This window comes from Chlamydotis macqueenii, chromosome 3 (assembly GCF_036417535.1).
Source record: "Chlamydotis macqueenii isolate bChlMac1 chromosome 3, bChlMac1.mat, whole genome shotgun sequence".
Lineage (NCBI taxonomy): Eukaryota > Metazoa > Chordata > Aves > Otidiformes > Otididae > Chlamydotis > Chlamydotis macqueenii.
In genome coordinates this window covers 71,385,908-71,402,664 of record NC_141558.1, presented here as the reverse complement: position 1 = coordinate 71,402,664, position 16,757 = coordinate 71,385,908, and the positions used below count along the sequence as shown (strand labels likewise).

At 50.6% G+C, this 16,757-nt stretch overlaps 1 protein-coding gene across 1 annotated transcript in view; it reads left to right on the top strand.

Moving 5' to 3' along the window:
* The window catches only part of GALNT14 (polypeptide N-acetylgalactosaminyltransferase 14), a 101,655-nt gene that overhangs the window by 29,450 nt on the left and 55,448 nt on the right, over nt 1-16,757 (top strand). The window contains exon 2 of the mRNA XM_086744582.1: nt 10,900-11,069. Within this exon, the coding sequence (XP_086600708.1) occupies nt 10,900-11,069 (170 nt within the window). The remainder of the gene's footprint in view (nt 1-10,899; nt 11,070-16,757) is intronic.

Below are 16,757 nucleotides of genomic sequence, written 5' to 3'. Positions count from 1 at the left end.
TGCTGCGTGGAGCTGGCACGTCCCATGCCCCTGCTTCCATGCCGAGTTGCAGCTCTGCTCAGGGCTTTCTCATGCGAGCAGCAGTGCTGCACCACTGGAAGGCGGACAGACCCTGGAGATCTGATGGAGATCTGCCTGGCCCAGTCACACCAGCTGTGCCCTGCCTCTGGTCTCGCCATCCGCAGCTAAGGCCGCATCATCTCAAGACGCAGCACCTTTCTTGAGGATCCCACAGTGTCTGTGCTTGCAGCTGGCAGGGACCCGCAGTCCTTTCTCAACAGGGTTATTTATTTTCTAACTCACTATAGCTTGCTATGGTGCATTTCTCACTAGCCAGGGTTGTGTTTTTTTATTCCTATTACTGAGCTGAGATAGGAGAAGGTTGGGCTGACACGTGTGCTCTAAATTATGCTGCTGTATCTGCAGTGCTGTCAGTCATGTTGCTCCAAGGCCTGGGATCTCAGAGATGCTCCAGCAGCAGGTACCTAAGGATCAAAGGTTTAGATCAGTTCTTGCTGTCACAAATGTTTTATATCTAATTTCTCCTTGAGAAGAGTTGGGGGCGGAGGGGGGGGGCTGGCAGCTGGGTAGCACATGTGCTCTGGAACATCATTACTGTGACCTGAGCATCGTCTGCATGCTGAGGACCAGCTCTGGGTTACAGAAATGCCTGTACCTCTCTGCAAAACGTGTGTGTGAGATGAGGAGGTAGGTCACTCTGAAGCCCTGGCACTTCTTGTTGGTGGGATGGTGTCTGACAGGCGGGCACCAGCATGTCCTGTGCTCTGGCTGTAACAGAGGGTTTGCAAGGTGCCCCACATGTTGGTACCACACAGCCCGCGCTGCCACTGCCGCTGGTTCCTCCATCCTCTCGATGCGACGTAGGGCAGCCCTGCGCATTTTCTGATGGTGCTTTTAAATATGTTGGAGAGGTCGTGCTCTGACTGAGATTTTCTCTGCCAGTACCAAGGTAGCTGCTTGGTGTGGTTTGGGCTGGGCTGGCCCACAGCACATCACTGCCCGCTGTGCATCTGCCAGGAAAGCTCTCTGAGAGTGCTTGGGCATTTTGGTTAGTGACCAGCAAGGGTTTTCTTCCAGTCTTTCCACTCTGCAAAGAGTGAGAGATGGGAAGAGGAAAAAAAAGCCCTTGTTCTGGAGCTGCTCAGCACAGGGGGGGCTCCCCGGGGAGCCTCCCACCAAGCAGGAGCCTTGTGAGTGAATTGTAGGAGCGGGGAAACCAAGGCATGGCTTGGGGGAGTCTGGGGCTTTTCCAGAGCTGGAAATCGAATGCAGGGGTGAGGAGTTTTGACTGACAGCACTTCTTGTCCTTGCTGAGCTCCTTCCTTGGAAGTGGGTGTGCCTTGGTGCCCGCTTGGTAAAGCTCTGCTCCTTAAAAGTAGTTAGCTGACAGAGGGAGGGGGAAAGGCAAGCTGGTGGCTTCCTGAAGTCAGCTAAAGCCATGCATGTAACTGCCTTGTGTATTGGCAATTATTTTATTTTGCTTGAATATCTATTTTTCTAATCTCTGGGTTTTTTTCCTCCCTGTTAGAATAAAGCAAGGTAAAATAAAGGCTGAGCTTTCCCTCCCTTGGAGGCACTTTTCCCTTCACATTAATACGCTGCTGTTTTCCATTCCCCCTTGTTGCTGCTCAGTTTGGAAGGGTGGCCGCGCGGGGAAGGATAGTAGCATTAGTTTCTAAAGCTGTGTAAAGATCCCCATGGAAGCAATTACTGGATGGATTACCCTTGGCTTTGCTGCTGCGAAAAGGGCACATCGGGTCGAGGATGCTGAGTGTATTAACAGCACGATCCTTTCCTCGCTCAGGAGGTGCGGTTCGGATTAGCCGCCTGCTTTTTAAAGCGCTGGGTTCAGAGCAGGACTCTGGCTGCTTGCTCCTTTCCCCTTCCCTCCCTGCTCCCCTTTCCCCCTCCCTTTCCACCCAGCACGCCCCATCCTGGGCTCTCCTCCTGCATGTGGGACCCACAGCTCTGTGGGGAAGGGGGAGACCTTCTCTGACCTCTGAGGTGCTGAAGCTCTGAGATTTGGTAGGAGCTTTGGCTTTTACGCAGAAGGATGAGCAAAGCTGAGCTGGAGATCGAGTGCAGTTACGGGCTCCTAAGTACTAAATCATCTGCTGCTCCTGCTGAAGCCTAGAAAGGCTGGTTTGACCTTCATGGCTGGGAAGCAGCTCATGTCTGTCCTGAAAAGGCACAGAAGGAAAAACAAAACACCGTCTGTCCACGCAGGAGCTCCCTTTCGCCACTCTATTTATCCTCCATGGGTCTAGGCTCTTCCTGAATGTGTTTGACCTCTGATGATCCTGAGAATGAGCTGAACCTGGCTGGTGTGCATGGGACACAGGATGCTGCCTTCATTTATTTCCCAATTAGTGCCCATATAATTGCTGACAGTCTTCAGGGCAGCAATTCTCGGGCTTGCCCATGCTCTGCTGCCAATGGATAGAGGCACTGAGTGGTGGCAACAAGCCATGGAAGGGCTGCCTGTGGTGCTCTGGTTAACGTGGCACAATGGCCACAAAGATGCTCTCTGCCATCTCCTGATGCCCTGGTGAGCCCAGAGGTGGGTGCCGGCGTGTCTCCCTCTGGCAGGGGGCAAAAGCATTTGGGGGAGCTGGCATCAGCAAAGGATGGAGAGGGCCTAAGGGTGCTGTGAGTGTCCTACCACTGGTGGGAGCAGCAGTGGGAGACTGTTGCCATTAACCCAAAGGGCTCACCATGGAGCAGAGCTGCTGCCAGATCACAATGTTTTCACCTTTTTTGGTTTTTTAAACCTAAAATCTTAAAAAAAAAAACCAAACCCCCACAACTCAGTGGAAGCAGAGACCCTCTTACAGACTCTTGAAACCTCTTTGATCTTGTTTACTGTCCAGAATTACTGTTTGAAGGCCCATTAGAGCAGTTCATAGGTGCCAACGGGCTTGGGCTGGCCTTGCTCAGCCTTGCTTGAGGGCTGTGGGGGAGGCCAGAAGGCCTTTCTTGATGGAGGCTTGGGAAGACTGATGCAGCCCAAGCGCAAGCGGTTGAGAACGAGGAGTTGAACTGAGCAGTACTGCAGCATCTCAGGGGAGCTGCAGACAGGGGGAAGAGATGACCAAAAATCCTCTCCATCCTCCTGCTTGGCTCCCAGCACACACAGAGCTGGGTCTTCTCTTTTCTCCAGTCAGCAGCTTGGTTTGTGCTGACCTCCTAAATATTCAGCTCATTATACAGTATAACGTATAAATAAAACAGAAGCAGGCAGCAATATTCTCCAAGAGGGTATAATCGGCTTCCTTTCCTTTTTAATTATACAGGATTTGTCTTCATGTGTCAGGCTATCCTACCGGCTAATTTATTATTTTAAAGAATTAAAGTTGGTATTCTTTATGCAGCAAGGCACCTGATTTTGAGGGTCCAAGAAGGAAGAGCATATTTCCAAATGGAAACAGGGAATTTTGTAGTTGGATGTTGTTTGTAGAGGTCAGCGGCCTGGATTCTGCGCTCTCCATTGTTACAGGGAGGCAGAAGGTTCCTCAGCATATTGGAGATGATGGGGTCACCATGGGGATTCCTTGGGACCTGGCTGAGACATGCGGTGCTGGCCAGTAGTATGCATTGCCTCTCCCCTCATAGAGGCAGGACGGTGGCCAACAGATAGGAGTATCATCCACGCGTGAAGCTCAGGCACAGGCTGCCTGCAGGAGGTGGGGGGTGTATTTTAATCTGGCACAGCTGCTGGCATGGTGTTTGCAGATAAGTGTGGTATGGACTCTGAGCTGACTTGCTTTCCCCTCAGGGAAGCCCTGGAAACAAAATTTGGCCTTTCATCAAAGCAATGAATCTGTCATCTTTCACTCCTTGCAACTTGGAGTCCCCTGCTCCTGATTTGCAAATAAATTCCCCATTTTGGTGGCTGCCCTGGCCATCCGCTTTAAAATTAAAGCTTTGATGCCCTTACTGGAAAAAGCATCAATAATTCTCTGGTGGCTTTTCATGCTATTGTATTTGGCTGGAGACTTTAGCAGATTTAAGCCTCTGCATGGTGTTTTGTACCGTGTATATAATTTACCACGGATACAAACAAGAAGATACACCATGAGTTGGTTCTAGCTGTGATGAACTTAACGATGGCCCAGGTGCCCTAACCCTGGATCAGCTCCTTGCACTGAATCAGTGGCCAACAGCCTGTGCTAATGCTAGTTGAGTGTGGGGACGGCGAGAGGAAGACACTGAAGAGCCTTCTCCAGAGCCTGAATGGGGATGTTTCCTTCCAGGCAGTGGTTGCAGCTGTAGTTCTTAAAAGTCAAATCTTCTTCCAGTTCCTGAAGGTCAAGTCTTTTTCCATGGCCACTTTGCAGTCTTTGTCAGTCTTGCTGCCTGATGCAGTAGGTGTCTTGATTGCGTAAATGTGTGCGTGCACCACAGGAGAGATCCAGACACTGCCCACATGGGAGTGGGTGTTGGGGTGGGGGTTTGGAAGAAGACAGATAAAGGAAACTGGGTGGTGGGCAGCAAAGTTGGTGATAACATGGCCTTGGCCTCAGGGCCAAGTGCGAAAGTGGGACGCTTTCTGGAAGGTCCTCAAGGACTCGTGTTCCCTGCCGAGCTAGCAGAGGAGGAGGTGATGCTCCATTCTTTGAAGATGGAGCAGCATGCTTGTGGATGTGTGCAAGCAGGGGAAGGTCAGTGGCAGTGAGAAGCTTAATGGTGAACGCTCAGAGCTTCTCCAGGGACCTCAGCTGCAGGAGAGGCTTTGCTGCAGAAGTGCTTTGCTTTAATTAGGTATCCGTATTAATATTATATTTGATTTTTTTGTGTGTGTGCGTTTCTTCTAACAGCAAGTGGGGTCAGAGCAGACTCTGATCTGCAGAGCTCCCTTGAGAGGCGGTAAATCGCCCCCAAGCAGCAGGAGATGCTGATCTTCCTTGGGGCACGCGTAGGCCTGCCGTGCGTCCTTGTGGGGGTCCTGGAGGAACAGCCACCAAGGTTGTTGTGCCCAGGTACTGATGCAAGAGGGAGAGGAGCTTCACATCTGTCAAATAAGTGAACTGGAGCTAAATTTGCTACAGGGCAGAAGACTAAATAAGGCTGGATGATAGCTGGGGTCCAGAGCTACCTCCATTTCTAATGCCTGGTTGGTGTCAGCACAAAACTGGAGAAGACGGCACTGAGCCAATGAAGCACTTAAGCAAGTACTTAACTTCAAGCATTTAAACAGGGATTTCTGCGGGCTCCTCCAAATGCCTGGTGTTGCTTAAATTTGTATTTAAGTGCTTAACTGGCTTGAGGGATGTGCACTTTGGGGAAGGGGAATAAGAGAAAGGAGATGTGGGATGTGACCCTGCCAGGGTCTGTGCCAATTTACTCCTGCAGTACCCAATGCACTTGCAGGACATGCTGCAGAACGGATATCAAATCTGTTCTCCAGAGACCCATAGCCTGATTTTTGTACCACCACACGCTCTTCAGAGAGGGCAAAGAGCGTGACCATGGTGCTCTGTCTGTCTCCCGCTTGTATCTTGGGCATGAGCCCATCGGGATGCACAGCACTGTGCACACACTGGGCTAGGCCAAGCTACTGGGCTCTAATGTTGGGAAAACTACACCAAAGCTCACCTGAAGGATCTCCTACCTCGATGCGCCATCTGGGCTGTTTGGGGAGACAGGAAGAGGATGGAGGCAGAGTGATGCTGCCCTGATTCTTTCCTCTTTGGGGCTGCTGGCCCTCTTAATGCATGCACTGGCACTGGGGCATGAGGAGGGATGAGCCCTACCCTGTTTGAATTATTATAATCCTTTCAGATGGCATTAGCACCTCGGTCAGTAACAGCTCTGTAATTGAACTTCCTGCTTGCAGGGGCCCCATGCTTCAGCGAGACATTTATATCTCATTTGTATAATGCCTGGTTGCAGTTTCTGCTGAAAGATTGCCCTCCGCCTCCAGTGCCCCCGAGCCTTGCCGAACACGCACTCATGCTCCAACCCTCTGCAGGCAGAAGAGTGACCGAGCATGGCTGGGTAGTGACATGCCGCAGGGCATCTGAGTTTCTGGAGTTTTTGCTTGTTTATTGGAGCTTTTGCTAGACTGATGTATTTTTTTTTATTTTGCCCTTCCCTCCTTTCCCTTCTTTTTTTAGTGCCTGAGTCCCAGGAAAGGCAGGACGGAGGCTCAGCAGCGAGTGCTCAGTCAAGGATTATGTAGGGATGAGATTTTCCAGGGAAAACTGGGTGTGAAGGGGGACTATAGAGGCACATTTGGCCACTGCCAGACCCCCTTGGGGTCATCATTGCACCTGCACCGGCAAAACCCCTTTGACTGGGCAAAGCCTGGTGCTCCTTGTCAAATGCCAGCGGCTCTGCCGGCTCCTGAGCTGGCTTGGGTTTGCTGCCTCCTGAAAGGATGAGCATGGTGGCAGTTCAGTTCACCTTGATCTAACAGCAACACTCAGCAGCCCCAAAAGGAAAACAGCTTTTATTTTAGCAAAGGCTTAAGTTCTCTATTTTAAAACAGTGCCACGACAGAAGAAAGTGAATCAGAGTCCACTTTTGGCTTGTGCCGCCCACTCCTTTTCTCCCTGGGCAGCTGGAGGCTGGCCCTGGAGATCAGCATGACCTGCCCGTCCCCAGTCACTGTCTGCTCCACTTGGCCCAGACTTTTCACCCAAAATGCCCTTTGCCCGTTGGGCAGCCTCACTGTGGCCAAGGCGCTGCCACAACGTGCTGTGCAGTGTCCAGCCTCGGGCCTCCGGTACCGGCGAGGGGTGCAGGCAGGGGAGGGCAGAGCATCCCGTGGGGATGCTGCGGGTCCATAGCAGCAACTGGCTAGGTTGTTCGTTCCTCCTTCCCACTCCAGCAATCCCTGCTGTACTGTAATCACACAATTATTATGCCATTAAAATGTCATATTTGCAGAAATCCACATAAACAAGGCATTAGCAGTTGCCAGAAAATTGTAGTTTTACCACTAATGACCTGCTGTCCCCTGGTAGCACTACTGCTTTTTTTGTTTTTAAATTTTTTTTTTTTTTGGTTTTTTTTTTTTGTTTCTGAGCCATGATTTAAGAGGCAGATGATGAATTACATCTTTGCACCGAGGAGCTTTTGCTTTTTAATGTACAGTTGCAGTGAGAAGCTGCCTCTGTGCTTGCTCTGGGGATTTGCTGTTTGCCTTTCACTGGCGAGAGGTGGCTGGAGGTTTTAGGGGGTGCCTTTAGCGGGTGCTTTTGGAAGGGTACTTTTATCAAGCTGGTGAAGGAGAAAAGGCTCCTGAGCCCTGCCCTCAGATGGGAGCTCCTCTCCACAATGAGTTTTGTCCATGTCTCTTTGACTGGCGGGATCCCTCTCATTGACCCCCCCATGAGTCCCCCTGAGTGCTGTGTCAGAAGGGGCGGCACTTGTTTGCCAAGAGTGGCTGGCCACCCGTTAGATATTTTTTTCCTCTCTTTCCTGCAGATTTGTTGAGTCTTTCAAACTCTTTTAAGCATTGACTGTGTTTCCTATAATTAATACCAGCCATTAAACTGCAATGTTGAAAGAGAAATTACCTAATCCCAGGAAAAAAAGGAAAATTTATTACTAGTACATGAAAGAAAATGAATATGAAACTTGGAGAGAGGAGCCCTGTAGAAGATAAATAGAAAGGCAAGTGGAGTATTGACTTGATCCTTTTCTAGTGCAGGGTAATTTGGCTTCTAAAGTGAGTTAGATCATAATAAATTAAATTTAGATTTCTGCACATCAGTTAAATAACTCCCAAGACAGAATTCTGGTGTGAGGAAGAGGTGATAATACATGGTGGAAATATTATAATAAAGACCTTATCCAGTAACCTGTAACTGATGTGCTGTCCCTGGGTGAGCAAAGGGGATTTCTCCTTCTGTTTTAACTCACTTTCCCCACCCCTGATTAGGTGCCAGGAAACAGGTGAGTCCCTGCGTGCAGGTCAGGGAGGTCTCCTGCCTCCCACTACTTGTGTAGCTGGGAGCTTTTCATCCGGGAACACTGCCTTGCTTTCCCTCACCGCTTTGTGCAGGTATTTTGTTGCAGAGGTCGGTGGGTGTGTGTGTCTGAGCATCCTGCTCTGATTTCAGCTAGGTTTGCAGGGACCTCTGGATGGAAAGCTGAAGAACACCAAGAAGGTTTGGACAGGAGGTGTGGATTGAACGAGAATGACCAAACCTGAGTATTTGCTTCTGGCTGAGAAAGTTAACGTAGTCCCTGAGCTTGTTTTGTGGCCAGGTAGTGGTTAAAATAACTCTTTAGTCTCTATTTGCTCTTGATTTCAGGTGTGTATTTAGCTACCCAATGTCAGTGCGTAGTTGTTTAGAGTGTAGTCCAGTTGTTAGAGCAAAGTCTCAGTCGTTGCCTCAGACTCTACTGCAAGGTAGGCAGAGAGCCCCCATTCTTCCCGTTTCCATGCTTTTATACCTGTAGTTCCTCTAACCACCACCAGGTGTTCCTTATTGTCTCCCCACCATCAGGTGTCCTCGGTTTTGCTTCTCTTAGAAAGTCCCTTATTTTTGAATCCCAGGGCTTCTGATATTCATCATCCCCAACAACCTGATATTTAGGAACCAGCCTACTGATAGCTTTTCTCAACCCAAAAAGGAGAGTCTGGGTCAATCAAGGTGGGCTGATGTCTTTCAAGTGGAGATTTTACAGAGGTATTAGTGTGTAAATTAGCAGTGTAAACCAAGAATGCGACCCTTGTATGCAAGGAATATCCAGGCAGAGTGAGGAGCGAAAGCCATGGGATAAGGCACTGGTATTTGTCCATGTGTTTGTTTACCACTGGGATCCCCCAGTAACAGGATGGTAGCAGGGATAAATGGATGCTGGGGAAATGCCATCCTAGACCTTGAAGCATGTACCAGGACCCTCCTGTGTGCCAATTCCCTGCTTCTACTGGCCTTCTCGCTGCCTTGCAGTGCTTGCAGAAGCTCCAATTTTCCTGGAGCTACAGCTTCTCCTAGGAACCTGCCAGCTCTCCTGCTCCAGCCTTTGGATGCTTGCCCAGCTGCACCCTTCTAGCCGATCCAAGGCTATTTGGTTTAACTAACATGAAAAAAAAACCCCACAACATATCTACACATCCAACAGCCTTAAATGCTATGTGGTCACTTTTAAAAGCCATTTATTTTCTTATTAAGTTTGGTAAAACCAACTTTTACTTTTCTTCACAGTGTTAAAATTTAGGAACTGCAACTGCATAGCAGTTGTTTTAGTGGTGCCAGGCCCCTCAGGGTCATCATGAAATCTTAAAACGTCAGGCTGTCGGTGGCTCCGCGATGCAATCGGCTCACTTTTCCCTGATCTTTTACTGTGGTGGTAAATCACATTTTGCAAGATGCCTTAGAAAAAACATAAACAATATTTATCACCCTTTGTACGTTGGTCTTCCCAACGCAGGCGTGTTACCTACATCCTCCTCATAAACCTCCTACAGTGACCTTACTGGTTTCATAACTTTCTCCCAGCCTTGAATAACTTTCTCTTGGTCCTGAATAACTTTCTCCCAGGACAGCTGGTGGCTCAAGGGTTTCTTCTGATCTTCCCTGCACTGGGGTAAGTGCTGGAGGAGCTCCTGAGAAGGCGATGGGGTCACACAAGGGGAGGATGAATGTGACCCTGTATCTGGAAACCTCTGCATCCTTGGGCTCTGTCGGCTTTTTTGGGGGTACTCATGTTGCTGTGACCCAGGGGAATGTGGGGCACTGTGTAGCTGGAGACACCCAGCTTGGTTCTGCTGTGGTTCACTTGCAAGAGCTGGTGCTCCCTCCTCCCTTCCTATAACTGGAGAAAACGTTCTGCCAGATGCGAGTAAAATCAATTATGGGATAAAAATCGCCCATTTCAAAAGCTTGATTTTGCGCTATTAGCAGCCAAAATTGGCTTTGAGATGGTGTGAACTGAGGAGGGGGGAAAAAAAAAAGAAAAGAAGAAGAAAAGATCAATTATTGGATAAGATCACAATTTTCTTTAGGGCTGAGATGTCTGTAAATGTTTGCATCTGCCCGTGTTACACGTAGGCTGAGATCAAAGAGGTTGTGCTGCTGTAAGGATGAGATCTTATCGGCGCTGCATTGTGCTCGCTTCCTCATGCACCCTGACGCAGGGGGATGCTTAAACCCCTCCCTTGACAGCATCATGCTGCTGAGGAATGCTTAAACCCCCCGATGGCACCACACTGCTGAGGGATGCTTAAATCCCTGATGGCACCAAGCCACCAAGGGAAGCTTAAACCCCTCAACAGCTGTAACCCCGAAATGCAGCTCCTCCATCCTTTTGGAGGGAGGGGACTGCATGGGCACATAGTTGCCCACTCTTCTCCCTGTGAGTAGGGCTGGAGTCCTTGGTGGGAGACTTGTTGTGGCAAAGACTAACTGAAATTGGGCTGGGAGGACCGTGACCCTCTTCTTCCAAGATCCCATTGCTGATTCCAGCTGGGGGCCAGGGTACAGCTGTGGATGTGCTTGATGAAACTGCTCCCGTCTGATGGCCCTTTCCTGCCTGAAGGGTTGCAGGGGTGAGTGGGCATGTGGTGTAAAATACCTTTGTTTTTTGGCTGGAGAGAAATTAAAACCCCAAAGAGACCTTTGCGCTTTTATATTTCTTGAAACTGTGCTGTTTGAGAGGGTGATCCACAAGAGACCTGAATTTTGTTTCAGATCAGTCATTTTAAATTCAAATTGGCAGGCTGTCTTTGACATGCTGTTTCAAGACCTAGGAGAAAACCAAAACCTGAAGACCTAATGAGGCTCCTTGTTAGCCTGCTCTTGTGATGCTTGCCCATACCGTGGGGCCGACTGACCTTCGGCAGGGCTTGGGAGGACCTCCAGAGTGGGGTCAGGTGTCCTCTGGTCTCTCCTCTCTTTAACGGGGCTGACTTTGTGCCCGCAGAGCTCATACGTGGACTGGGACGACCTTTGGGATCAGTTTGAAGAGAGAAGGTACCTGAATGCCCGGAGGTGGAAGGGCGGCGAGGACCCGTACCGGCTCCATGCCTTTAACCAACGGGAGAGCGAGAGGATCCCCAGTGACCGCGCCGTCCGTGACACCCGCCATCACAGGTTCTGCCTCCCCCCTGGTTTCTCCTGATCTTCCTCGTGAAGCTTCATTATATGGGTGGATAGTCCCATTCCTCTTCAGGGCCGTGGTTTTGGGATGCTAGGTGGGTCTGCCCAGTGGGTGCTCTTGGGATTGGTTCTACCTGGGTTGTATTTTTAGGATTGAATCTTTCACTTTGCTTGATTTCTTGGCATGTCTGGCAGTGTTAAGCCTATCAATCAAAATCTGTATAAATTATTCCAGGACTATAGGGAAAGAAAGGAAAAAGGAAAAGCCTTTTTTTTTTTTTTCTCTCCTTCAGAAAAGTAATGGGTGTGTGAGAGCATGTCTCCATGGTGCTGGGAATGCTAGCTCTGCAGAGGATGCAATGAAATGGTGCAAAGGGGATAAAATAACTGTTGAGCACTTATTTTGCTCTGCAGAGGGAGGAGTTAATGTGGGAATAAGGGACTATTGCTGAGGGAGGGGGAGAGGAAGGTAGAACTCTTTGGGTTACTAGCAACTCCAGCGCCATGGGGGTCCAAAATATCCTTTGGCTCCCAAAGGACGCCGAGGGAGGCAGGGACGAATTGCAGTGAGGGTTGCCTTGCGGGACCAGTGCTCCCTTGCTGCTGTCAGTGAGGGGGTGGTGTGGGAGTTGTGGTGCACCCCTGCTTGCTGTGAGCGCAGCTGTAGCCTCCCTCCAGCCACCTTTCCAAACTTGTTAGGGAAAAGTTGCCCTTTGCAGCTGCAGGCTGCTGTTCATGGCCAGTGGGGTTAATTGTGTCCTGCTAGTGTAGGAAATACCCCCGTGTTTCCCCCGATGCAGTTTTCCTCCTTGTCCTCTGAGGGCATAGCATATGATGCCTGGCCCCCGCTGGCGGTCCTCAGCCCACAGCCGGTGCAAGCCTTTCCCAAGGAGCTATGCCTGGCATTATGTCCTAGCACACTGGCAGCAGCTGTCCTCTCCTGCCTTCTTCTGGGAGCCCCTTGGGTGAAAGTTCTGTTCTGGTAGGAGCCTGGTGCTGGACCCAACCACAGTACCTTGCTCCAAGGTCAGAGTAACTCAACTCCCAGCATCTGACTGGACTCTGAATTTCCCTTATTCCAGTCCAAATGCAGCACTTAGGCTGAAATGCTCAAACAGCACCAGTTCTCCAGCCCTAAAGCAAGCAATGTGCTTTTTTATTTATTCTTTCAGCTCCTTTTTGTAGTAAGGACCAGATGCTCCTTTCTCTGGAGAGGAGCTGTCAGCCCTGACGGACGCCTGTTATAGCTGAGCAGAGAGCGAGTGTGCTATTCCTGGAGAGAATTAATGCCAGGGATATTAACCATCTGCCCTATTAAAAGGGAAGATTGACTCTGCTGCCCCCTCACCGTACCCCCGCTGTGCGGTGGCAGCCACCTTGTTCCTGGGCGGGCGGATGCGGTGCTGAGTGCTTCTGCGAAAGAAAAGTTCTCATTAAGGAGGAAGCAAGGGCACAGCACGTGGGAGGGGCTGGGGCTAATTGCATTTACTTCCAATTTCCTTAACCCGGTAATTGGATTCTGATTTATTGAATATGTCTGAACAATGCTGCGGATGATGCACCATTAGCCGAGCATTAGAGCAGCCACGGAGGAAATGGGGCTGCTGGGAGATCCAGGGGAGGCAGGCACTGATGAGTGGGATGGAGGAAGGAGAAGGGTCTGGGCATGGTCGTCAAGGGGGAGACGAAGGTGCTGAGTTTGCAAAGCCCCCTCTGGAAATAAAGCCTTGCTCACAGCACAGGTATCCAGAGAGCTGCTGCAGGTGATCCTCTGGCACTACTGTGCAACCTGGGAGCAGGTCCTGAACAGCCCAGTGGAGCTGGGTGGGAAAGCATCTCCTTTCTCTTAAAGCAGGGAGAAATTGCCAGTGGCTGTGCAAGAACATGTAAAGAGATTTCAGCATGGAGTTGACTAGGAGAAGTCACTCCTGCAAAGGGGAGAGCAGAGTACTGCAGACTGGGCTAGCGCAAAGAATAGGAAACCCCCAGGGCTCGTGCTGCATGACGTGCCGGAGGCTGTGCTTAGAGAGGGACTTGGTTTCAGTGGCAAACTTGACTTAGGCTGCTTTGTAAGAGCCAGACTGGAAGTGCTTAGGCTTGTTTGTATGAAAGTGAACCCAAAGAGTCAGACCTCAGTTCTGCTCCAGCTGACCTTGGGAGAAGGTGCATCCTGGCACAGGCCCCACACCAAGGGGCACCACTGTGCTGGGAGCTGTGCCGAGGTGCTCCTTCCCAGCTGGTATTCCCGAAGAAAGTTTGCATGGGGGGCAGGAGACTTTGCAGAGGGTCTTACCCACCTCTTGAGCACGTCCCCATGGGCAAACAGGCTCTCCTTCAGCCTCTCAGCCAGATGATGTTGCCCAAAGCAGCTTGCTCTGCTCTCTGACCAGGTTTTCAGCATGTTTGCTCTCCATCTCTTATCCCCTTTGTATGATGCACGGCAGCACCAAGACTCACAGGCCTGCAGACCATGATAATGCCCAGAGACCAGCACCTCACAGTCCTGATCTCAGTGCCTGGGACGTGGGAGTGCTGCTCGTTACAGCTTCTCTGTGGGGTGTTTTTCACCAGGATGGTTGCAGAAGATTTCTTGGAGTTTTCTTTGCTAATCCAGCCAAGCATCTGGACTTGCCAACAATAGCTGAATATGCAAAATCTGGCAAGGACTGAGCAGCAAGCTCCTTGCCAGAAGGTCATGGAGAGGGCAAATACTTTCAGCAGGGTGGGATATGGCAATGACAGCCAGTTGCTTAGCAATGTTTGCTGGATTGATTTTGTTTTTAAATCACAGCCAGTGGAATGGTTTCAGATGAAGAGGAATCGCAGTGCTCTGAGGAATCTGAGCTGGAGGAACCGTGGTGGCTCTCCTTGCCTGCCTTTGGCCATCACAGGGCTGCAACCTCATGCTTGGCTTGTGAGTGATTTCAGCCAGGGAAATGCTATGGCTTCTGTAGACCATGTCGTGTCCTTCATCCTGGAAGATCTCACTGCTGGAGCATCACTCCTGGCGACCTGCCTGTGTTTCCCTGCTGTTGACTGCATTCCTGGTTGCAGGCTGACTAAGCCCTTGTACCATATGAAGAGATGTCTTTCTCCAGAAGAGGACCATGTATGGTTCCATGGTGGTATATCACATCCCCACCAAGAGTCAAGGTTGAAATTCCCTGTGACCACAACAGCAGATTGGACCTGGATCTAGGTGGCACGTACAGAACATGCGCAGCCAGCTCATGCCGCTGGAGTGGGTGGCTAGTCCCTATCTGCCGCAGTAGCCACACGCCATTGGGATTACCTCATCGCCACATCCCACCTTCTGCAACTCCCACCAGCAAACCGCAGGACCAAAACGGCAGTGAGTGAGTCAGTGCTAGGCGTGTACACGGCAAGGAGAGGAGCTGAGGTTTCCAGTATTGCTCAGCGGCTTGGAAAGCCGACAGGGAGGATGCGTCGCCCCCAGCCAGAAGATTTCATCGTGATGGCTCCTGGGCTTGTTCCATCTGCGGCAGACAGCTCCTGGGGAGGCCGGTATTCACCACGCCATTGCCCCATATGCTGCTTAGGCTGACCTCCACCTCCCAAACGCTCCGTTGGGTTTAATAGAAGCGCAGATGCTGTTGTGGCTTGCAGGCTAGGCTGGGACTGCAAGTCACAGCCAGCACCGGCCTGAGCTGGGGTTTGTGCTCGTGACAGCGGTGAAGCAGAGAGGTGAAATCGGGGATGAGGAGAGTAGATGAGAGGGTAGTGGCTGGATGAGAGGTAAGAGCCTCCAGCAGACTTCTCTAGCTGTTGCAAATCATGTCAGCCAGCCTTAGGCATCCCCTGCTGCCTGTTTTCCTCTATTTATCTTGCTTTTTTCCTCTGCAGTGCCGATATGAGTTTAGTAGTGCTGTCTCAAGAACTGATAGAGCAAGGAGGTCAGGGATTGAGCCCTCTCAAACCCTGGCATAAGGCAATAATCCTCTGAAATTTTGAAGCTCCCTCCCTCCCCAAGTCCCAAGTGCTTTACAAGAGGCCCTGCCTACCCAGCTAAGCTTGAATTTTAAAGCTGCTTGAGGGGGTGCGTTTGTGTGTGTATGTGCGTGTCTGAGAGAGAGAAAGCAGCTGCTAAAATCAAATTCTGATTGAAATGCGAGGCTGGCAGGGATACTGGCAGATATGAAGATCAGGCGTTGCCTCGTTTGCTGAAGATGAGAGCAGCCTGGCAGCCTGCTCGTGCTAACTTGGGCCCCCTAGAAGAGCTCTTCCTTTGTAGTCTGTCCTATTCCCTTTGCAGGGAACAACACACGTGGTAAGACTCCCTCCAGATTTCTTCATTCAAACCCCTGTGCAGTGTCAACTGGGGAGTGTCTGTTAGGTGGGAGAGCTGCCCAGGGCTGGTGGCTCTGCTCGTAGGGACTGTTCATGGAGGGATGGAAAGAGGTGATGCCTGTGATGTTCCCCTGGGGCAGAGAGATGCTAAATTGAGTTCTCAAGGTCCAGAGAAGTCAGGATTTCAGCCCCGAAGCATGTTACAATGTTATTTTGACCCATTAATTGCACCGTGCATCCAAGGGTGCAGAAGCTGCACATTTAGCATTTTGTTGGAGCAGCTCTAGTTGGGGTAGCTGAAGATACCTGACTGTGCTCTGCGTGGGGATAACCGGGAGGAACACGCTGTTGTAGCCGGTTCGTAGGATTCCTATGCACAAAGATCACCCAGCATATGATATTTAAAAGCACAACAGTATTTATTGCTCTATTATAACCTTGCATAAAGCAGTTACCAGCATAAGCAGTTACAGTCCCTAGCATAAGCAGTTACCAGTGTATTGTTTTCCCTTTGTGAGAGTCTCACCAACCCGACTAAGCCGCAGACACCGTCGAGCAGGAGGGTGATGATCAGGGTCAGAGCAGAGAAGGGAGGTAGGCGCAGCACCTTCAGGGCATCCCCTGTTGTTTGTAGAGTGAGCTCTGGGTCCTTTCTCTCTCCCTCTGCTCCGAGCCGCCTCTGTTTATACCCTCAGCAGATTCAGTGGCAGAGTACTGGCCAGGTGTTGGTGCACGCGTGGCCAGCGCACGCAGCAAGGCTGCCAAGTACGTGCCCTGCTGGCTAACAGCGGTTCCCGGACAGCAGCAACACCCTGCTCAATAACAACCCTCCTGGCCCCCCTCTCTGAGATAGCAACCCACCTAGGTCCCCTCTCCAAGGTCGCGTTCTCACAGCCGTGTGCAGCCTGTAATTTCCCACAGTGGCCCTACACGGACCGTCACTGAAATCCCTCATACAGCTGTCCCGAGGGTGGTCCTGCTTTGCCAGGTGTGGTGCCTGTGTACATGGGCATACAGAGCTGAGTGTGCTTCTCTGCCACTGCACACCTTCCATGTGTCCGCGTGTCCTGTGCGAATGCATTTGGCGCACGGCATGTGAAAGCGTGCGTAGACATCCACATGCAGAGTGCGTGAGGGCAGCTGTATTGCATACTGGCTTTGAAGTGGCTCCGTTTTTGGCTGAGTAGATGATTGCATCCCAGGAGTGGCAAGCAAGTCGAGTGCGCTGAGAATATATTAATATCTTCTTGGAAGTGAAGAGTTGAAGAGGAGAAAAATAGATTTTTGACAACACTGCCTTTGGCTTAGCATGTTTATGGTCCCCTTGGACTTCTCACATTGCACTTCTCACATTGCCTTGTCTTCCTTCAACTT